The 22928-nt window shown below is 48.9% G+C and overlaps 1 protein-coding gene across 8 annotated transcripts in view; it reads left to right on the top strand.

Annotated features, from left to right (window-relative positions):
- LOC147103481 (nuclear receptor coactivator 7) overlaps positions 1-22928 on the top strand; it is a 432740-nt gene that overhangs the window by 369104 nt on the left and 40708 nt on the right. For all 8 annotated transcript variants that reach the window (XM_085963105.1, XM_085963103.1, XM_085963107.1 and 5 more), the window contains one exon: positions 12391-12559. In XM_085963105.1, coding sequence (XP_085819231.1) covers positions 12391-12559 — 169 coding nt within the window. The remainder of the gene's footprint in view (positions 1-12390; positions 12560-22928) is intronic.

Raw genomic sequence — 22928 nt, 5'->3', positions numbered from 1 at the left:
TCCTTTCACATAGCCGGATCATGATTCATCTATAATTACATCAAGACCTTCTTTCAGTCTGTTAGTAAAGACCAAAGGCAATTTTTATAGTCCTTTTTAAACCAAGTACTGTAATTGGTTTCCAATTGTGTAAGCATGTTGGGACCTTTGGTTTGGATATCGAGGTAATCAGTGATAGTTTTTTGTGCAGTAATTATAATTCAACAATGATTGTCGTCAGACATTCCATTAATGAGATAATGGCCAAAATGTAAGAATCAGAGTTTAAAGGAAAGGTAATGTTTCAATGTAATACTCCTCTCTGCCCCTTCCCAATTTACACCAAGAGATATATTTCACATTAATTTCCCCCACCCTGCCCCCATTTCTGGACTTCACCCACAACAGCATTGAACTGGTCAGTGAACCACTTTGTGGATGCTGGTCAGAATCTTTCTAAGCCAGGTATATCACAGAACCCTGCAGGAGAGGGATTATATTTGCATTTTAAATGTCTCCTACAAGATTGAAACTTTTAAACACCACCCAGTTGGTTGGTGAGGGAGGGGGCAATAGTTTACTCTGATAATATTCCACTTCCACACCTAACTACTCCTTTACCAAGAGCAGCCGTGCTCCAGTTTCAATATAATGGCTCGTAATTTCCGATAGGAGGCTTCCTGCGTGCAGATGCCTCCTATCGTAAAAAACATCTATGCACTTACCTGAGGGCTCCCGAGGTCCAGACACTTCCGACCCTGGGCCTCTCCACAGTCGAAATGCGCAGGGCCCACGTATCCCAGGGGCGCATGCGGTTTTTTAAAAGTATTTTTAAATGATAAATGAGTGGGAAAAAAATATTTTTTAAAAACTTTTTTTAAACTCTTATGCTGATAAAAGCAGGCCTTGCGCTTTTACCAGGCGCAAGATTTCTAAGGGTTTTCAGTGGGCAGAAAGCGGAACTCTCCCCCCGCAGAGGCCCTTCTCCGGGACAGGCGTCCGATCTGTCAAGAGCATGCTTGACATATCGGAAATGCCGGTTTTCAGCGCATGCGCTTCGCATGTCTGAAACCGGCATTTCCGATGTCCCTACGGGTGTGTACACAGCTCATACACACCCATAGGCATCGGAATATACGGGCCATTGATTCCTTGTTTGTTTAGGGTATCAGTGTGATCTTTGTTTTAACTCCCCTTTCTTAATGGCATAATTCCACAGACTTATATCCTCAAAATATTATGGAATTTTATGGTTATTCCATCATTAACAGATTTTATTATTCAACTAGTAAAGCAAATTTCTCGGGGAGGTGAGGGAATTTTCAAACTATTGAACACAAAAGCACCGTGGACAGTTTTGCAATATTACCACCATTCAATTCAAGCCAAACCACTAATCCTCCCATTTTAACTCCCCTGGATTTCTTCACATTGTCAAAATTTAATTCAATTATACCTTTGCTTGGAAAATTACCTCTATTTTAGCTACACAGATGAACAGTATACTTTATATGGTCAGGCAGCATCGTGGAGAGAAAAACAGAGTTAACGTTTCAGTCCTGACAAAGGGTCATCGACCTGAAACGTTGGGGTAGATTTTGCCGAACCTGTCGGGAAGAAGGCGGGACTTCCCCTTTTGGGTTTTTGACCTGCCTACTTCGACATCCAGCCAATCCGCGCGATTTTCCCTTGATTGACCTTGTTGAGCCCGCTCAGCAGGCCAATTAAGGGCCACCCGGCAACAGGTGACGTCACAGACTGAAATTTCATCTGTCAAGAGTTCTTGACAGATGAAATATCAGTGTTTGACAGCTGTTTGAGGCTGTGAAACACTGACAGTCTGAGTTCTACCATGAGTCATTCTGCACAGACTCAGTTAGAACTCTTACTGGCACTCAAAGCTGAAGGCTGTCACTTTTGACAGATCACAGCCATTCAGCTTTAAGTTCCGGCTGAGTGATGCACTCCCGACGGCTACAGGAAGAAAGGCTGTTAAGGTAAGTACAGGTAAGTAAAAGTTCTTTACACACTTTAGACACACCAAACACACTTACCTTTGCACTCATGCACCCATCACTCACCTGAGCGCCGACATCACGACCCCTCCAACTCCTTCAACCCGACGGCCCGCCTGCTCTACCTGGCGTGGTTTGGAGCCGTCGGGAAACCCACATGAAACCCCTCAAAATAGGGATTAGGCTAAAAACTGCCTGTTAACAGGCAGTTAATTGGCACTAATCCCTTCCCGCCTGGTTTCGGCGGGTCCCAGTGCAGGGCGGGTACCCGCCGCCCCTGAAACTTACGTGGGGCGGGGTTTTGGGCGGGACGGTGTCGGGACCCCCAAATTTGGGATTTCCCCCCCCACACGCCTGAAACCCCGCCTGACGGCTCCCCGAAAATCTAGCCCATCTCTGTTTCTCTCTCCACGATGCTGCCTGACCTGCTGAGTGTTTCCAGCATTTTCTGTTATTGTTTCAGATTTTCAGCATCCGCAGTGTTTTGCAATAGTATACTTTATATCCTACATTACAACAGTGCCTACACTTCAAAAGTACTTCATTAGCTATAAAGCGCTTTTGGATGTCTTGAGGTTGTGAAAGGTGCAATATAAATGCATGGTCTTTCTTTACTTATGCATAAGAGCACAAGATAGTTATTGTTGAGTAAGTCCATTCGGCCCATCTAAAGTGTATCCATTGCAGTATCCAATTGGTTCTTAAATGTTTCATGGGTTTTTGCCTCCACAACTCTACCTGGTAGCCTATACTACACATTAATCACTCTACATAGGATTACATAGGATATACAGCACAGAAACAGGCCATTCGGCCCAACCAATCCATGCCGGCGTTTATGCTCCACTCGAGCCTCCTCCTGTCTTTCCTCATCTAACTCGATCTAAGCATAACCCTCTATTCCCTTCTCCCTCATATGCTTGTCTAGCCTCCCCTTAAATGCATCTATACTATTCGCTTCAACCACTCCCTGTGGTAGCGAGTTCCACATTCTCACCACTCTCTGGGTAAAGAAGTTTCTTCTGAATTCCCTATTTGATTTCTTGGTGACTATCTTATATTGATGACCTCTAGTTATGCTCTTCCACACTCTCGCTGTATCTACTCTATCAAAACCTTTAAAGACCTCTATTAGGTCACCCCTCAGCCTTCGCTTTTTAAGAGAGGAGACCCAGCCTGTTCATTCTTTCCTGATATGTATACCCTTGCATTTCTGGTATCATCCTTGTAAATCTTCTCTGCACCCTCTCCAGTACCTCTACAGGAAACTCTTCATTATCCGGGACCGGCGTGGTGCCGGTTTATCAAAAAGTCCGGATTACAGAGAGGTATAGTTAAAAGTTACGAGAGCTCCGTACACAGCAACAAATCCAGGCTTCCCTGTTGCTTAGCAACATGTGCAGGAACTCCGGCCACAGACCAAGCGTCCCTGTTGCTTAGCAACAAGTGCACGAACCCCAGTTACACAGCCACAGATCCAGGAACTGCCACTAATATGAAGTAAAACTTAGCTGAACATACTCCTGAATTTTGCCGGTTAACAGAGATTTCCGGTTATTTAGGTGCCGGTAAATCGAGAGTTTCCTGTATATCCTTTTTATAATATGGCGACCATCTCTGTGTGATGAGTCTTCTCGTCCTACTCTCATAACTTCATTTAAAGTAATACTTTGGACTTGCCTTTTCCATTCCCTTAATTAGAGTCATAGGGCTCGAATTTCCCAGGGCCGTGGAGGCGGGAATGGAGGCGTGTGGGGTGTTAAAATTGCAAAAAGTGGCGGGCGGGCCTAACCCCATCTCCAAGCAATTTTCAAGAAATCGTGTTTACTGCTCCCGTCTCCGTCCCACCTCCAAGAGGCGGGATAGGCCCTTAAGGCCCTTAACAAGCACTAAATTGCCTCTATTATCCCATTTTGAAAGGTCTTTGTGATTTTAACCCTTTTCCCACGTGAAGCACGGCTGCTCTGAAACACGACGGTGAAACCTGGCGGGAGCACAATTAGATTGCTGACTATTAGCTGCAGCTCCACCATTAAATAGGATATTTGATCAGCCATCATTTGCAGGTGGCAGGACTTTGTAGTCTCAGGTCTGGGGGAACTTTTACAAGGCATAACCACAGCTGTGGAAGTTTGGAGCCCGACACCCATCTCCAGTGTGACCTCCTGGGAAACCCCTCTCGCCACCTTCACTGAGCGCTTCCTCAACTGAGGCATATACCAGAAGCATGGGAGCCATTTATTTCCTTCCCTTCTGGACATTAGATGAGGACGAAGACCAGCCACAGCACCAGCAGAACCATGAACTTATCGTTTGGATATATTTCTTAAGGCTAAAGGGATCAAGGGATATGGGGAGAAAGCAGGGACGGTACTGAATTTGGATGATCAGCCATGATCGCATTGAATGGTGGAGCAGGCTCGAGGGGCCGAATGGCCTACTCCTGCTCCTATCTTCTATGTTTCTATGAACAACAGCAGCAACAACATCAGCAGCAACAACAGGAGCGCCAAGCTGCTGCTCACCCACCTGAAGCTGCACAGGTCAGAAGGGACCAGCGCATGGAAGCCCGTCAGCGCAGGAGATACCCCCCAAACAGGGTCTACAGACACAGGGTCAGCTACCTCAACATGTCTGAGCAGCAGTGCCAAAGGCAGCTCCGACGTTCGCGAGAGGTAGTGGGTGACATCTGCGCAATGCTGCAACAAGACCTGGAGCCCAGAGGACCAGGTGGACACCTCTTACCAGTGGCCGTCAAAGTCACCACCGCACTCAACTTTTTTGCCTCCGGCTCATTCCAGGTATCAACAGCAGACATCAGCGGCATCTCCCAGGTGGCCGCACACACTTGCATCACGCAGGTAACCGATGCCCTCTTTGCCATCGCGCACAATCACATCCATTTCACCAAGGAACAAGCAAGTGTCACGGCGCGTGCGGTTGGATTAGCTAATCTGACAGGTTTTCCAAGGGTGCATGGCCTCGTTGACTGCACACATGTGGCCCTTAAGGCACCCCATCGCAATCCAGGTATTTTTGTCACCCGCAAGGGCTTCCACTCCCTCAACGTTCAGCTGGTGTGTGACCACAAGAAGGAAATTTTGCATGTTTGTGCCAGGTACCCTGGCAGTTGCCATGACTCCTTCATACTGTGCCAGTCTAGTGTGCCTCCGCTATTCAGTCCGCCAGACCAACTTAACAGATGGCTACTTGCAGACAAGGGCTATCCCCTGAAGACGTGGCTAATGACGCCGTTGAGGAGCCCATCCAACAAAGCTGAGGAGAGCTACAACTCCAGCCACATTTCCACCAGATCCATAATCGAGCAAACCATCGGTTTGCTGAAGATGCGCTTCAGATGCCTGGATAGATCAGGTGGAGCCCTGCAGTACTCAGCAGCCAGGGTCTCCAGAATCATCGTGGTTTGCTGTGCACTTCACAACATGGCACAGCGTCGTGGCTTGCAGATTCCTGAGGATCAAGTGGCTCCTCACATATCCTCGTCAGATGAGGAGGAGGAGGAGAGCGAAAACGAACATCTTGCAGAGGCCCATCAACCAGCAGCAGCAGTACACAAGAACATTGCTGCCCGGGATGCAACGAACGCACTCATCTTGACCAGATTTGCTTAGCCTAGCTAATCAAGCACTTTTGCCTCGCAGCTTCTTACCAGAGCTTTGACAATGGCCAAGAACCAGCGGATTCCTAACAATTTGACCACCATACTGACAATTGCAAGTAATCCTAAGCCCTCAATGTGGAAGTCCCATTAGCGAAATGACACATGCCACAACTGCAGCAGTAGCCATCAGATTTTTTATTTACAGTAACCATCTGATGGCTTTTTAACATTAAACATCAAATTTCACCCAAGTGACTACCCTTGTGACTATTTGTGCAGTATCTTTCTCTTACGTGTGCTCCTATGTGGTGCTTCCCCTGTGGCTTCAGCAGATGCGGAGGCCCCTTGCTCAGTTTCTTGCTGCTCCTGTCTCGACACCTTTGGCGGGCGTCCTCTGGGGTTGCGAAGCTGTGAGAGCTCGCCAACAGTCTGCTGCTCCTGTGGCTGTGAAGGGGTTGAGACGCCGATCTCAGTTGGGTGGGGACTCTGGTGGGGCTCTGACCGAGGGCTCTGCAGTGGCATGGAAGTGTGAGCGCTTGGAGAGGAGCCCCCACTTCCTTGATGTCTGCCACCAACTTCCCTCTCATGAGTCAGGTCCCCCTCAGCGTTTGCAAGTGGCTTGAGAGCACCTTGCTACACATCAGGGGGGCCATGGGGACCCATATCTCCACTGGCAGTCCTACTCAGAAGGACTTCCATGAAGGTCTAGTTTCTCTGTTCAATAGATGACCATCGCTCCTCCAGAGATGTCATTCTATTCAGAACACTCACCATGTTTTCTGCACTCTGGCGACTTATCACCTCCATGGAGGTTGTCATCCTTTCCATGGTGATGCATTCATGTGCCAATGACTCCACAAAGGCTCTGCTCATGTTCGCTGTGGACTCCTCCATTCGCTCCACACTCGCAGCGACCCTGGAGACAAAACCTGCCAGAGACTCCTGCATCTGTTCCTGGAGTTCCAGCACCGCTGATCTTGTGGATGGACCCAGAGGCAGAGGGTCGACATGCAGCTGAACCGAGCTGGCAGAGTCCTGCGCCCTCCGACTAGGACGCTCCACTGCTGTCCCTGTCTGCACAATCTGCTGATGCTCACTTGTGAGCTGTGATACACCAGGTGACAACACTGCACTATCTCGCGAAGGTCCCACCGAGGTGTGAGTGTCTGCGCTGGTGCTGGGTGCGCTGAATTCTGCTGACGCTGCGCCCTCAGAGGTTGCAGCTTCCTCTGAGGAGCCTGGATGCTCAGGCTCTTCCTCCTGGCTAGTGGGGACGGGTGCTTGCGATGGTCCTGTGGGGGAGTAAAGAAAAGAGTCAGAGATGTGATGCCAAGGTTACATGCACATTGCATATTGCAGATGATCATAAGTCCATCTGTTAGAGCTTCAGAATCATTATCAGCGACTCATGCAATGTCAATGAGAGAGATGGAAAACTATTCTGTCACCAGCTTGCTGTGATGCACCTGTCTGTCCGTCCCCCACTTGCGCATCGTCCTCCACTCCCACGATCTCCAGGACCGCATCCTCCCAGGGGGTAAGCTGGGCTACTGAGGGTGGCCCTCCTCCTGTCCTCGCTCTTTCCCGCTTATTGTGAGCTCTCTTTTCCCGCAATGAGGGAGACAAATGGAGTTTGAGTGAGAATGAAGGAGTGAGTGTAGAGAATCCATAGCATAGATGCTTAGAAGGAGACAAAGATGGAGTGAGGTGGCAAGACCAAGGGCCCTCCCTGTGTGTTGTAATTGTTTTCATAGCATCAGAGTGATAGGGAGTGTGAGGGCTGCATAGTCGAATAGTTAGGTGAATGTGACCAAAGAGAGAGAGGGAATGGGTAAGGGTGCAGGGATGTCAGTGTCAAGTGGGATGTGGAGGAAGAGATTGCTAAAGCTGAGTGCTGGTGAGGAGAGGCAATGGGGACCAGATTGAGGGTGATGGGAAATTCATACTCACTTTTCCAGTGCGCAGAAGGTCATAAAACCTCTTCCTGCACTGAAGCCAGGTTCTGCGGGTTATCGACAAAGAGTTGACCTCCTGGGCCACCTGGATCCACACAGCCTTGGTCTGCTGGGGAGGCTTCTTCCTCCCTGAAGAAGGGAAGAGCACCTCTTTATTGACTCTTGCTCCCTCCACTAAAGCTTGCAGGGCAACTTCATCAAACCTGGGAGCAGACTTAGGTCTCTCGCTGGTCATTCTGCCTCCAGGTCCCTCTAACATGAAAGGCCAAAAGGTTGGCAGTCTGCAGAAGAAGCAAGGCTTGTTGCAGACCTTAAATGCAGCAGCAATGATGACGTCATCGGAGGAGAGTTTCAGACTGAAAAAACTCATTGGGCCATGGGTTCCCACACGCTGGAACTCAATTGCCCAATTATGTGAAAATCGTATCATTCTCCCACGTCGATTTAGAATCGGGTGGCTAACACGAAAAGTAGATTAAACGACCCCAGCCCACCCCAGTGACAAAATCCAGCCCTATAGAGTTATACAGCACACAAAGAGGCCCTTCAGCCCATCGTGTCTGCGCCGGACACCAAGCCCTGTCTATTCTAATCCCATTTTCCAGCACTTGGTCCGTAGACTTGTATGCTATGGCGTTTCAAGTGCTCATCTAAATGCTTCTTGAATGTTGTGAGGGTTCCTGCCTCTACCACCCTTTCAGGCAATGAGTTCCAGATTCCAACCACCCTCTGGGTGAAACATAGAAACATAGAAGATAGGAGCAGGAGTAGGCCATTCGGCCCCTCGAGCCTGCTCCGCCATTCAATGAGCTCATGGCTGATCATCCAAACTCAGTACCCTGTCCCTGCCTTCTCCCCATATCCCTTGATCCCTTTAGCCTTAAGAAATATATCTAACTCCTTCTTGAATATATTTAATGACTTGGCCTCAACTGCCTTCTGTGGTAGAGAATTCCACAGGTTTACCACTCTCTGGGTGAAGAAATTCCTCCTCATCTCTGTCCTAAATGGCTTACCCCTTATCTTTAGACTGTGACCCCTGGTTTTGGACTCCCCCGCCATCAGGAACATCCTTCCTGCATCTAGTCTGTCTAGTCCTGTTAGAATTTTATAAGTTTCAATGAGATCCCCTCTCATTCTTCTAAACTCCAGCGAGTATAAGCCCAATCGACCCAATCTCTCCTCATACGTCATTCCTGCTATCCCAGGTATCAGTCTGGTGAATCTTCGCTGCACTCCCTCCATGGCAAGAACATCCTTCCTCAGATAAGGCGACCAAAACTGCACACAATACTCAAGGTGTGGTCTCACCAAGGCCCTGTACAACTGCAGCAAGACATCCTTGTTCCTGTACTCAAACCCTCTCGCTACGAAGGCCAACATACCATTTGCCTTCTTAACCGCCTGCTGCACCTTCATGCTTACCTTCAGCGACTGGTGCACAAGGACACCCAGGTCTCGTTGCACTTCCCCTTCTCCCAATCTATTGCCGTTCAGATAATAATCTGCCTTCCTGTTTTTGCCACCAAAGTGGATAACCTCGCATTTATCCACATTATATTGCATCTGCCATGCATCTGCTCAATTACCCAACCTGTCTAAATCATACTGGAGTTTCTCGGCATCCTCCTCACAGCACACACTCCCACCCAGCTTTGTCTCGTCTGCAAACCTGGAGATATTACATCTAGTTCCCTTGTCTAGATCATTAATATATATAGTGAATAGCTGGGGTCCTAGGACCGATCCCTGCGGTACCCCACTAGTCACTGCCTGCCACTCGGAAAAAGACCTGTTTATTCCAACTCTTTGCTTCCTGTCTGCCAACCAGTTCTCTATCCAAGTCAGTACCTTGCCCCCAATCCCATGTGCCTTAACTTTACATGCTAATCTCTTATGCGAGACCTTATCGAAAGCCTTCTGAAAGTCCAAATACACCACATCCACTGGTTCTCCCTTATCTATTCTACCAGTTACATCCTCAAAAAATTCCAGTAGATTAGTCAAGCACGATTTACCTTTTGTAAATTCATGTTGACTTTGTCCGATCCTGTCACTGTTTTCCAAGTGCTCTGCTATTACATCTTTTATAATGGACTCTAGCATTTTCCCCACTACTGATGTCAGGCTTACCGGTCTATAATTCCCCGTTTTCTCTCTACCACCTTTTTTGAATAGTGGGGTAACATTAGCTACCCTCCAATCCATGGGAACTGTTTTTCCTCAAATCCCCTCTAAACCTCCTACCCCTTACCTTGAAACAATGCCCCCTGGTTATTGACCCCTCTACTAAGGAAAACAACCCCAGCCTGTCCAGTCTCTCTTCATAGCTGAAGCGCTCCAGCCCAGGTAACATCCTGGTGAATCTCCTCTGCACCCTCTCCAATGCAATCACATCCTTCCTGTAGTGTGGCGATCAGAACTGCACACAGTATTCCAGCTGTGGCCTAACTAGCATTTTGTACAGCTCCATCATAACCTCCCTGCTCTTATATTCTATGCCTCGGCTAATGAAGGCAAGTATCCCATATGCCTTTTTAACCACCTTATCTACCTGTCCTGCTGTCTTCAGGGGTCTATGTACATGCACACCAAGGTCCCTCTGATCCTCTGCCCTTCCTAGGGTCCTACCATTCATTGTGTATTCCCTTGCCTAGTTAGTCCTTCCAAAATGCATCACCTCACACTTTTCAGGGTTAAATTCCATTTGCCACTGTTCTGCCCATCTGATCAACCCGTCTATATCGTCCTGTAGCCTGAGGCTTCCCTCCTCGCTATTTACCATTCCACCAATTTTCGTGTCATCTGCGAACTTACTGATCATACCTCCTACATTCATATCTAAATCATTAATGTACACTACAAAAAGCAAGGGACTTATCTTGTCTACCTGTATAAAATCACTTCTCAGAGGTGTCTGTTCCAGGCAAGTTTCTCCAGTCTTTCTTGATAACTCAGACGTTTGACACCAGGAATCACTCTCATGGCTCTTTTCTACACTACCTCCAGCACTTGAATGTCTCTTAGTGCCTCAGCAACCAGATTTAGACACTAGTACTCAATATTTAGTCTGACCAGAGCATCATACAATTTGACCACAACTTTTTCTAACTTGTATTCTACTCTCTTGCCTGTGTAATTCAACATTCTATTGACTTTTGTTCCATGACTAAAGTGGGAATTGTAACCCGTCTATACACAAAAATAAAAAATATTCTTACCCAGCATTTTCTCCAAACAAAATAACAGTAAATCACAGAATCACAGAAACCCCACAGTGCAGATAGAGGCCATTTCGGCCCATCGAGCCTGCACCGAAACATATCCCACCCGATCCCCGTAACTCCTACACCAACACATATCCCACCCAATGGCCCTTTCAACTGTGAACCAGTAACTCAGACACCCTTATATTAACAGTCGCACATTATTACATCCAGTTCTATCTTGACCAGATAAAAGATTGATTGTCACAGTGTTCTCATCCTTTAAAATTGTGTTTATATATTTCTTGTAGACCCTTTGTTGACAGCCAGTATTTTATTTCTGTTAACTTTCTATTTTCCTTTCCTGAAGGCAGTGACTAATGCTGGGATACAGCTCTCTAGGGGCTCTCCAGTACCTTGCCTAGTGGCCATCCTTCCTGTGTGAGCCTGGGCGGTGAATATTGACAAGCAACTCAGTGATGAGGGGCATTGCAGACGAGCCTGATCCTGTTTTCACCAGACATCCACACACACACATGCATCTTCAGCAAGCGTTACTGAATCAGGAACTTTAAATAAAAACCTGCCTCTTTTTCTCTCTCAATAGTCCAGAGGCATTGGTTGCAAATTCTGGGGAAAAACTGAGAGCTGCTTAAAATACTCACCCTGCCTTCAGTCATGTAGGGATTGTGCATCTCGAATAGCCGACTGCTTCAAGAATACCTTCTTTCATGCAGCAATCAGGAGATAATATTGATGTCTTTCACTATAACTGATGCAGGCTCGCATGATAGGGCAATCTCACCACGGGATGTTTGAAACCCTGCCGAATTCTAGAAATGGACACCAGACCTACCAGAGCCGATTCTGGTGCCTAGTAACCGATTACTGTGGCACCAGAAGTAGTTTTGATAGGTCCAATGTTCACTTGGAGAAATCAGCGGGGATTCAAATATCCCCCTCTCCCTGCGCTGTGCTCAGATCACCCCATAACGCACCCCTGGCTATGAGGGGCTACACCCGTGGCTCTTGTTCTCAGCCAGCCCTCCTCGTCATATCCCCCCGCCCCCCGATAGCCTTGACACAGGCCCCTAGTTTGGAATCTGGTTTGCCCTGTGCTATTTTCTGCCATCCAATAAACTGATTAAGTGGTAGAAATCGCATACAAATTCTAATATGTCAGTTACTGCAATTGTTAGATCTGGGCTACACTGTATGTGGAAAGCAGAAAGCAAAAGACATAGACGCCAGATCATCAAGGACGGTTTCTACTTACAGGAATGATTGTTAGGTCATTTAAATGAAAAGCCCTATCTGTAACAGCTGCTAGTTTTGATTGTATCAGTGTGATGTGATTGGTGTTAAAGCTGTTGCCATAGTTGCCCCTACTACTTTCCCTATGGGCTGACACTGTGCTTTCAATGTAGTTGATCAATAGGGTAATTAGTATTGCAAATTTATGTTTAAATGTTCAAAAGATGTTTGCAAAGGAAACACAGTGCATTAGTGGTCTAAAGTACCATTGTGTGTTTCTTTCCCTTCCATCCCTACTTAATCAATACTTAATTGTATAAACTAATTGAATAATTATAAAAAATGATTTTTCATTGCAGACTTGTATCATTCTAAAGACAGTGAAGACAAATGTCGATTGATGTTTTTATGCCTGAAGGTCAGATTTCCCATGAAAAGGACAAATTCGCTTCAGTTCGGAGTGACTACACCTCAGGAAATGGGCCAGAACAAATCTGAAGAATACTGGTTTGCAATGTCCCAGGAAAAGTGAGTTCATAAATGGGAATACAATTCCCTTAACTGTACTAACAAAACTGGCTGCTTATACTCTTCCACACACAACTATCAAATGTTAAGTAATAGGTTGGTTGTGCCAGTTGCGTTCTCTTATATATGGTAAATAAATAATGTAAATCCTAGCCAGGAGTTGCATGCTATATATTTATATCCTGTGAATTTTATACATAATAGTTTTAGGCAGATTTAAAGTGTGGAAGGAAAAAGAACAAGGGGGAAAAATTGAGGATTGCCCCCTATGGGGCGCTAACTTCGCCGCCCCAAAAAAATTAGCACCCCGTGGCCGAAATTCATCGGTAGCGCCCGAAGAGGGACGCAGGGCACCACTGGAAGCGCCCCGCCTCCCTCTTGGGCTGATGGCGGGGGAGTCCAGAACCAGGGGTCACAGTCTAAGGATAAGGGGTAAGCCATTTAGGACTGAGATGAGGAGGAATTTCTTCACCCAGAGAGTGGTGAACCTGTGGAATTCTCTGCCACAGAGGGCGGTGGAGGCCAGTTCATCATTAAATATATTCAAAAAAGAGTTGGATATATTTCTTGAGGCTAAAGGGATCAAGGGGTATGGGGAGAAAGCAGGGACAGGGTACTGAATTTGGATGATCAGCCATGATCGCATTGAATGGCGGAGCAGGCTCGAAGGGCCTACTCCTGCTCCTATCGTCTATGTTTCTATCACGGCACTATGTGCCACAGCGCCACAGTACTGCAGGCCTTCCTCCCCTTCTTAAAGGGGAGGAGCCTTGCGCAGCACGACCCGGGTCCAGCTGGGCCACCAGGGATCGGAGTGCCGGCAAAAGAGCCCGGCACTCGAGAAGTGCCAGGCTCTGCGAGGGGGCTGAAGAGGAAGCCGGGGACAGCAACAGGGGCAGGTGCTGGCAGGCGGCCTGCAACAAAAATGGCCGCCCGGCACCTCACCTTTAATTAGCACCGCCCCGGCCGCAGGTGGGCCCCCCTGACCCCGTCAGACATAGTGTCCGGCGGTAAGTCGGGGCCGCTACCAAAGATCGCGAGCGGGGTGCTGCGCATGGCGATGACATCATCGCCGGTGGCACAGCGCCGCATGGCGCTAACGGTTACCGCCACCGCTAACCTCCTGCTGCATTTCACGGGAGGTGTTGGCGGCGATGCGCCCGGGAGCTAGTTGCTTTGCACCCCATTACCCCCCTCTTTTCCCCCCAAGAATTTACTGATGTAGAAAGGCAAGGTATTCCTGGTGGAAGCATGCAATACGATCTAATGGAAAAGCTGCTATTTTGCTGCAGATTTTTATTCAGTCAGTTGTTGTGATTTGAATGGTATTTGTTTTCCTGCCAATTTTCTCTCCTCCACCTCCTCCTCCTCCCCAGAAGGCATTGATTCCCTAGTGACACACACAGGTGCTGCATGCTCTTCCGTACTTCAACATGTGGACATTCTGCATGCATGACTCTTGGTACTGAGTGTTGGCAGGGTGTTCAACCATGGGGAAGTCATCACAGCTGAGCCCAAACCTCTCCTCATCTGCCATCCACTGTGTACTTACAACACAGAAGCCTTCAGCTGCAGGGCCTCTGGCTAATTTTTCCTTCCCTGTCCCAAAAAATGCCCAGATGAATAGTAGTGCTCCTACCTGCCCTTACTGAGATCAGCTCATTCAGCATAGGTAGACCAGGAGACACACTTGGGATCTTCCTAGTCTGTGTGGCTCTGCTACACACTATTTTATAAGTTGAATCATTGGGGAGCCAAGCATGTTATTCTGTGTGTAAAATAGCTGTCTTTTGTGCTCGAGTCACTAGCCATGGTGCAGACATATGTCACAGATGTTTTTGTGATTGCAAGTAGTGCAGGCATTTTGGATCCAGATTCAAGTCCGCCCTAGAATGATTGGGTGAAAGCCTCCTGGCTCCCAGTTAATCCAATTCCTATTGAGTGTGGGCCCATAACACGAAAACACATCTAATTGGCAGTCTCACTCATTCCACATGGATGCTGGTCTGCAGGCTGTTAAATTGGTGTAGAGGGAATGCTCTTCTGAGATTTGGGCTAAAGCACACAGTTGGGAAGAAAGCTGGATGTGAGATACACAGATCAAGAAATATTGAGTTGCTCCCCATTGATCCTACCAAAAATTCCAGATGTGTGGATGTTAGCTGGATCCAGGATTGGGCTTGGCTCTAATCTCCTATGGACAATTAGCTTGCTGATTCTCATCGTCTGGCCTCATACATAAAGAATGACCACATGGATGAGACACTGAAGAGAGCTCAGTGCCGTGGAACTGCACCTCAGTAAGAATCAGCACCTTTTGACAGGTAAAAAGGAGAGGAGGCGAGAGAATTGACTAACAAAAAAAAGCTGACAATTTCCAGCAAAATCTTCAAATATATGATAAAAGTGATTTTTTAAATACAGGATGGATAGAGTTCACGATGCCATGGGATAAACATTTGTCTGCACTGCATGGGCAATATTCAGACAGAGCTGATCCCAGCCGATTGTAAAACCTGCCCGATGTTCATCGCATTGATTTCAATGGAATAAAAACAGACAAGTTCTATAGCAGGCGGACGATCCGCTCAGCGTGATTACCTTCTCCCACCTGTTTTCCAAACATGCATAACACGACCCAGGGAAAGGGAGAACATTGAAGAATAACATTTTTGTCTTATTTAAGCTTATGTTTCAGCTCAAGTTTGATTTAATCATTTTGATATTGCAATATAAATATTAATTATTATAAAAAGCCAAACTCACACAATGGATATTTATCTCCGTCCAGCAGTGACCAAAGATAGATGCAGGAAGAGCCCGGTGGAGAAGTCTGTTATCTGTATGTTTCAAAGAAGTAAGAGTAACAGAACATTGGGTAAAGCTTTGAGTAAATTTACACAGTTAAATCGTTCTAGTTGCTATGGCATTTTCATATCTTGCTGTACTATTATTTTCTATTATATCTGCAGCACCAGCAGCACAATTAAGGTTACGAACCAGGGCTGGCAAGTAACCAGAGTGTTTGTCAGCAGTGTTTCAGCCATCATCGTGACGTCCATCAGGCAGCGGTCTGTGGAAAATGGATGCCTTGCATCCATGGCTTTGTAATTTAAATTCTCGTTGCCAGAGTACAGCTGTATGTACATGTGGTGTCATGCTGTGTGAAGTAATCACATTGACAGGTTAATTATACAGCGTCTAGCAACTGCGTACAATTATGCATAGTGGCAAAAATCTAAATTTGTGCAGTTCTACTTAAAAAGCAGCAGAGCTGCAGGACGCAACAGAAGTATCCTCAATAGAAAAAGCTACAAAGGCTGAAAATAAATCCCTTTGCATCCTATTGGCTCTACTTACACAAAGTTATAGTGTGGCAACTTTTATATTGGCGGTTTTATTATCTGATTTTGTTGTTTTAATGCAATTCAAATCCTGGATAAAGCCTTTTCTCAGGCCACTCTATAGTTTATCCACTGGACTTCTGTGAGGCAGTGATTAAATTGTTAGATGAGTGCAATCCAATTAATACAATTTCCTTGAAGCTTCAGAACATGTTTGATGACGTTCTTGTGTCCTTTATTTACATGGATGTTGAACTGCAGTGGAATTCTTGATAGGAGTATCAGTTGTGATTGTACGATCAGTGGGTGTTTGTTGTACAGGAATAAAACTGCATATATAACCACCCGTAAAGGAAAGGAACGTCTCAGGGAATGCTCTTATTCAAAGTAGTCCCTCTATTCTACGCACAAAAATATAAGCCTCAGGAGAAATAATAAGAAAAAAATCTGAAAATTCTGGAAATACAGGGCGCGATCTTGCCAGCCCTGGGGAGGCGGGTTTGGAGGTGGGACTGCTGGGAAAATGGCAGAATCTGGGGGTGGGTACCCATCCCGCCCTCAACCCGCCTCCGTGCCGTCTTCCCAGGAGGCGGGTAGCCGACCCACGCCGGGTCCCGTCTCCTGGAGGCGGGAAGGGATTACAGCCACTTAACTGCCTGTTAACAGGTAGTTAATAGGCAGTTAAGAGGATTATCCCCATTTTTCCAGCAGAGGTGCGGGCTTCCCGACGTCGGGAAACCCCGCCAGGGTCAGCGAGGCGAGCAGTGGGTCTGTGGGGGTCGGAGGGGTCCAAAAGTGCGCTGTGGAGGTGAGTGTGGAGAGGTAAGTATGTGAGGTGAGTGAAAAGTGTTAGAAAATGTTTCCTTACCTTTGTTTCTTCCTGCAGGCTTCAGTCGTTGGGGATGCGGAGGCTCCAACATCTCAATGGCAAGAGATGACAGGATGCAACAACCATCTGCTTTCTGCTCACAAAAGAGGTTTGGTGAGTCTTGAGTACAAGAACTCACCAAACAACAAAGAATGTCAGTGTTTGACAGCTTCTCAAAGCTGTCAAACGATGACAATTCAAATTTTTGACAGATGAAACTGATATACCTATCAATTCATTCCATGAAAAGCGACGAGTTAAGATAGTAACTATAGGTTTTTATTGGCTAAATAACAGAGCCCACCCTCGTGGGCGATCGGTTCCAACAAGGGAGAATACTAGCCAAGCGGCCACCTTTATACCTGGGCAAGCAGGCGGAGCCATGGGCGGAGTCAGCTGAGGTAAGCCCAGGTATAGCAGTGTGCGTGGCAAGAGGTAACCTTGTGTGGCGATAACAACAGTGTAAACAGTGATAACAACAGTGTAACAATAGTGAACGGTTGTGAACGGTAACAGTGGTTTACCACATTCACCCCTTGTTTAAAATTGAGTCCGGCGGGGTGAAGTGTACTACCAGTTCGTGTATGTCAGTCTCTCAGGAGGCCTCGTAAGCCTTTCTGATCGGCGCAGCAGCTGCGGCGGTGGTGCAGTATCCGATGGTAATGCTGGTGTCTGCGTGGTCGACGAAGGCTCCTGGGGTTCCGGCATGCCGTCTACAGGAGCTGGATTTGGGGGAGTGGTGGGGGGTAACGGTGGTATCTCGGGGGTGCCCGAGGGTGCGAGGTCTCGCAAGGAGACAGTGTCCTCCCGCCCGTCTGGGTATGCCACATAGGCGTACTGGGGGTTGGCGTGCAGGAGGTCCACCCTCTCGACCAGGGGGTCCGTTTTATGGGCCCTCACGTGCTTCCGCAGCAAGACGGGCCCCGGAGAAGTCAGCCATGTTGGTAGCGAGGTTCCCGTAGTCGACTTCCTGGGGAAAACAAACATTCGTTCATGGGGGGTGGCGTTAATGGCAGTGCAAAGCAGTGACCAGATGGAATGGAGTGCTGCCGGGAGGACTTCCTGCCAGCGAGAGATTGGGAGGCCCTTAGACTTTAGGGCTAAGAGGACGGCCTTCCAAACTGTCGCGTTTTCTCTTTCCACCTGGCCGTTCCCCCGGGGGTTGTAGCTGGTGGTCCTGCTCGCAGCAATAACTCTCGCGAGCAGGAACTGGCGAAGTTCCTCGCTCATGAAGGATGCGCCCCGGTCACTATGTATATAGTTCGGGAACCCGAACAAGGCGAACAGGTCGTTCAGGCATTTGATGACCGTGGTACTGGTCATGTCTGGGCAGGGGATGGCAAAGGGGAAACGGGAGTACTCGTCAATAATGTTGAGGAAGTACACATTACGGTCAGAGGACGGGAGGGGCCCCTTAAAATCGATGCTCAAGCGCTCGAAGGGGCGGGTGGCCTTGATCAGGCTTGCTCTGTCCGGCCTATAGAAATGCGGTTTGCATTCGGCACAGGTTTGGCAGTCCCTGGTCATGGTCCTGACGTCCTCGATGGAGTAGGGCAGGTTGCGGGCCTTAATGAAGTGGTAAAGTCTGGTGACCCCGGGGTGGCAGAGGTCGTTGTGGAGGGTCCGTAGTCTATCAACTTGCGCGTTTGCGCAAGTACTTCGTGATAGAGCATCCGGGGGGTCGTTGAGTTTACCAGGCCGGTACAAGATATCGTAATCGTAGGTGGAGAGCTCAATTCTCCACCTCAAGATCTTGTCGTTCTTGATTTTGCCCTTCAGCTTGTTATTAAACATAAAAGCAACCGAACGCTGGTCGGTGAGGAGGGTAAATCGTTTGCCTGCCAGGTAATGCCTCCAGCGTCGTACCGCCTCCACAATCGCCTGGGCCTCCTTCTCGACAGACAAGTGTCGGATCTCAGGGCCCTGGAGGGTCCTTGAGAAGAAGGCCACAGGTCTCCCCGCCTGGTTAAGGGTTGCCGCTAGGGCGAAGTCGGAGGCATCGCTCTCCACTTGGAAAGGGATGGACTCATCCACAGCGTGCATTGTGGCCTTCGCAATGTCTCCTTTTATGAGGGAGAAGGCTGCGCCTGCTTCTGCTGTCGGGGGGAAGGAGGTGGACTTCATGAGGGGTCTGGCTTTGTCCGCATAATTCGGCACCCATTGGGCATAGTAAGCGAAGAGCCCCAGGGTTCTCTTCAGCGCCTTTGGACAGTGGGGGAGGGGAAGCTCCATGAGGGGGCGCATTCTTTCGGGGTCGGGGCCGATGACCCCGTTCTCTACTACGCAGCTGAGGATGGCCAGGCGCGAGGTATTAAACACACATTTATCCTTATTGTAAGTGAGATTCAGCCGTTGGGCCGTACGGAGGAATTTCTCCAGATTAACATCATGGTCCTGCTGGTCGCGGCCGCAGGTGGTGACGTTATCTAGATAAGGGAACGTGGCCTGAAGCGCGTTCTGGTCGACCATCCGGTCCATCTCCCTTTGGAAGACCGAGACTCCATTGGTGACGCCGAAGGGAACCCTAAGGAAGTGGTAGAGGCGGCCGTTCGCCTCGAAGGCGGTATACTGGCGGTCCTCAGGGCGGATAGGGAGTTGGTGATAGGCTGACTTGAGGTCGATGGTGGAGAATACCCGGTACTGTGCAATCTGGTTGACCATATCAGATATGCGGGGAAGGGGGTATGCGTCCAGCTGGGTGTACCGGTTTATGGTTTGGCTGTAGTCGATGACCAGGCGGTGTTTATCGCCGGTCTTAACGACTACGACCTGGGCACGTCAGGGGCTGGTGCTCCCCTCGATGATGCCCTCCTTCAGGAGTCGCACCTCAGAGCTAATAAAAGCTCTGTCCCCGGCGCTGTACCGCCTGCTCTTGGTAGCGACGGGTTTACAGTCACGGGTGAGGTTAGCGAACAAGGAGGGGGGCGGGACTTTGAGGGTGGAGAGGCCGCAGGTGGTATGCGGTGGGCGGTTTAAAATTTGCTGGTTGTAGACTGTGAGTGGGGGGAGGGGTCCACCGTAAGCCAAAGTGACACTTTGAAGGTGGCATTGGAAATCCAGCCCTAGTAGGACGGCAGCGCAGAGCTGGGGCAGGACGAGAAGTTTAAAATTTTTATATTCCGTGCCCCTAACCAACAGGGCCACTACACAGTAGCCGCTAATGTCTGTTGAATGGGACTTCGCCGCCATCGAGATCCGATGGCGCGCTGGCCGGACAGTGAGGGAGTAGCAGCTCACCGTGTCTGGATGAATAAAACTCTCTGTGCTTCCGCTGTCGAATAGGCAGGACGTGGCGTGGCCGTTTACTTCGATGTCCATCATGGACTTGGACAGATGATGCGGGAGAGCTTGGTCAAGCATGACGGAGGCCAGTGTATGGCTGAGCGAGCTGCTGTAGTCTGCAGGCGAGACGGTGGTCGGGTCTGGAGACAGAACGGCGGCCGAGTGCGGCAAACAAAATGGCGGCGCCCATGACGCGGGTCCCCACGAAGTTGGACAAAATGGCGGAGAAGATGGCCGCCCCCACAACTCACATGAGGCACTGCTGGCGCCTGTGGCCTTGATCAAAGATGGCTGCCCCCACGACCCACCTGAGGCAATGCTGGCGTCTGTGGCTTTCCCCCTGCAGGCGTTTACAAAGTGGCCTTTCTTTTTACAGCCGGAGCAGGTCGCGTTCCTTGCAGGGCAGCGCGCCCTTTGATGTCTCGCCTGGCCACAGAAGAAGCAGCTGGCGGCCCGATCGCAGAGGTCCGCTGCCACAGCGGGTCCCGGGGGTGGCGGTCCCGATCGATTCCGGGACACCGACGCCGTGGTGGGTCCCGGGGGTAGCGGTGCGAGGGGAATTGCGGCCGGAGTCGGGCCCGAGTCCCAGGGTCGCGCAGCACAGTACCTGAAGTACGCCTCGAGGTCCCGATGGGCCACTTCCAGAGAGCGAGCGAAGGCTGCAGTTGTATTCAAGTCGAGGTCCTTTGATTCGAGCAGTCTTTGCCGTGAGTAGTCGGACCGAAGGCCTTTCACGAAGGCATCGCGGATATTCCCTTCAGTATTTTCTGCAGCCGTTACAGCTTTAAAGTCACAGTCCCTGCCGAGTGTTTGTAGCGCCCGTAAAAATTCATCTACAGACTCTCCTGGCTGTTGCGAGCGGGATCTTAGGAGATGTCTGGCATACATAGAGTTTACAGGGCTCCGGTACTGCTCTTTCAGCAGGTTGAGGGCGTCCTCGTATGTAGCAAGGTCCCGGATGAATGCAAATACTTTAGGGCTCACCTGGGCGGTCAGAACTCTTAGTTTGGATCCCAGAGGCACGCCGGATTCTCCCAGGTAGGATTCGAAACAGCTCAGCCAGTGTTCGAAGTCGAGGGCTGAGTTCGCTGCCTGTGGGTTTAGATCCAGGTACGGCGGTCGGAGGGCTCGCAGCCAGGCCGGCTGCTGTGGCTGTTGTAGCTGGCCGTTTGGCTGGTCGTTTGGCTGCTCCGATCCACTCATTTCAAAATTTAGCCAATAAAATTGATATACCTATCAATTCATTCCATGAAAAGCGACGAGTTAAGATAGTAACTATAGGTTTTTATTGGCTAAATAACAGAGCCCACCCTCGTGGGCGATCGGTTCCAACAAGGGAGAATACTAGCCAAGCGGTCACCTTTATACCTGGGCAAGCAGGCGGAGCCATGGGCGGAGTCAGCTGAGGTAAGCCCAGGTATAGCAGTGTGCGTGGCAAGAGGTAACCTTGTGTGGCGATAACAACAGTGTAAACAGTGATAACAACAGTGTAACAATAGTGAACGGTAACAGTGGTTTACCACAGAAACGTCATATGCTGACATTCTCTGTAACCAGCTTTCCCTTAATTGGCCTGCTAAACCCGCTTTTCAGGCTTAGCAAGGTCAATCAAGGGAAAATAGCGTGGGTTGGCCACAAGTCGATGGAGGCGGGACTAAAACCCGACAAGCAGCAGTCCCGCCTCCAACGTGCCCCCATTGGCAAAATCGCCCCCACACAGTGGGCCCGAAATTCTCCTCTGACTTGGGCACATCACTAGTGAAATCAGGAAGCACTTTTTCACACAAATGGTAGTAGAAATCTGGCACTCTCTCTCCCAAAAGACTGCATGCTAGGAAAATTAGAGGTTTCAAGACTGAGATTGATAGATTTTTGTTGGGTAATGGTATCAAGGAATATGGAGCAAAGGCAGTAAATGGAATTGAGGTGCAGATCAGTCACGATCTAATTAAATGGCAGAGCAGGCCTGAAGGGCTGAATAGCCTACTCCTGCTCCTTATGTTCCTAGCGCATCTCTGGCACATCTCTAGTGTAACTACAAGAAGGGAGCTAGAAAATGGGGCAGAACCCAGTTCTACTGGGATTTCACCCCATGGAGAAGGGGCCTGAAAATTCCAATGAGGCGGGTGCCGTCTTTCGCCCACACCCACTATGTCAAGGAACTGTGTCTGGGGCAGTTCTTGAGCGTCCCTGAGAAATTCCACCAAGTACAGCACCTTATAGACCCAACGGAACCCATACCCGCACGGAGCAGGTGTAAGTTCAGTTCGGGCCCAGTAAAGGCCCCAAAATGCTTCATGGGAATGGGGATCAATTACCATAAGAGGTCTACTTTGGACCGGAAAGGAAAATCTTCCCACTTACCTGCTCCATCCGATAAGGGCCTCCGGCTACCACAATGGAACAGCAGGACAGCACTCTGATATTCAAAGCCTGCAGCAAAGGCAGGTGTCGCTGATGGACCCTTACAGGTGCAGGCCAGCTGGCCACCCTGAGTTTGCAGATGACCCTGTCTCCGGTATTTGGGACAGGGTCTGCGTCTTTCTGCGTGGTTGCATTTAAGGCTCACTTGACCACAGTTCCGGCAGCCGAATAGCCAGATTGGAATTTTGGGCTCAACAGGTGTAAGACAGATTAACATTTCAGGTGCAGTTAACTTTGCCTGAACTGAACCTGGAAGATGAGCATGCCCCTTTATAGGACTGAACAAAGCGAAAAGGGGAGAGAAAAAGTAGAGGTGAAATCCTCAGAATTTTAACTGGTGTTTTTTTCCTGGACCCAGAAGAAGACCAAAACTAGGGGCCATAAATACAAGATAGTCACTAATAAATTCAGTAGTGAATAGGGGAAACTTCTTTACCCAGAGAGTGGTGAG

The sequence above is a fragment of the Somniosus microcephalus genome, chromosome 20 (assembly GCF_052327205.1).
Source record: "Somniosus microcephalus isolate GS21.2 chromosome 20, FLI_Smic_1.0, whole genome shotgun sequence".
NCBI lineage: Eukaryota > Metazoa > Chordata > Chondrichthyes > Squaliformes > Somniosidae > Somniosus > Somniosus microcephalus.
Note: the sequence above shows the minus strand (reverse complement) of the source record. Positions and strands in the feature narration are given on the sequence as shown.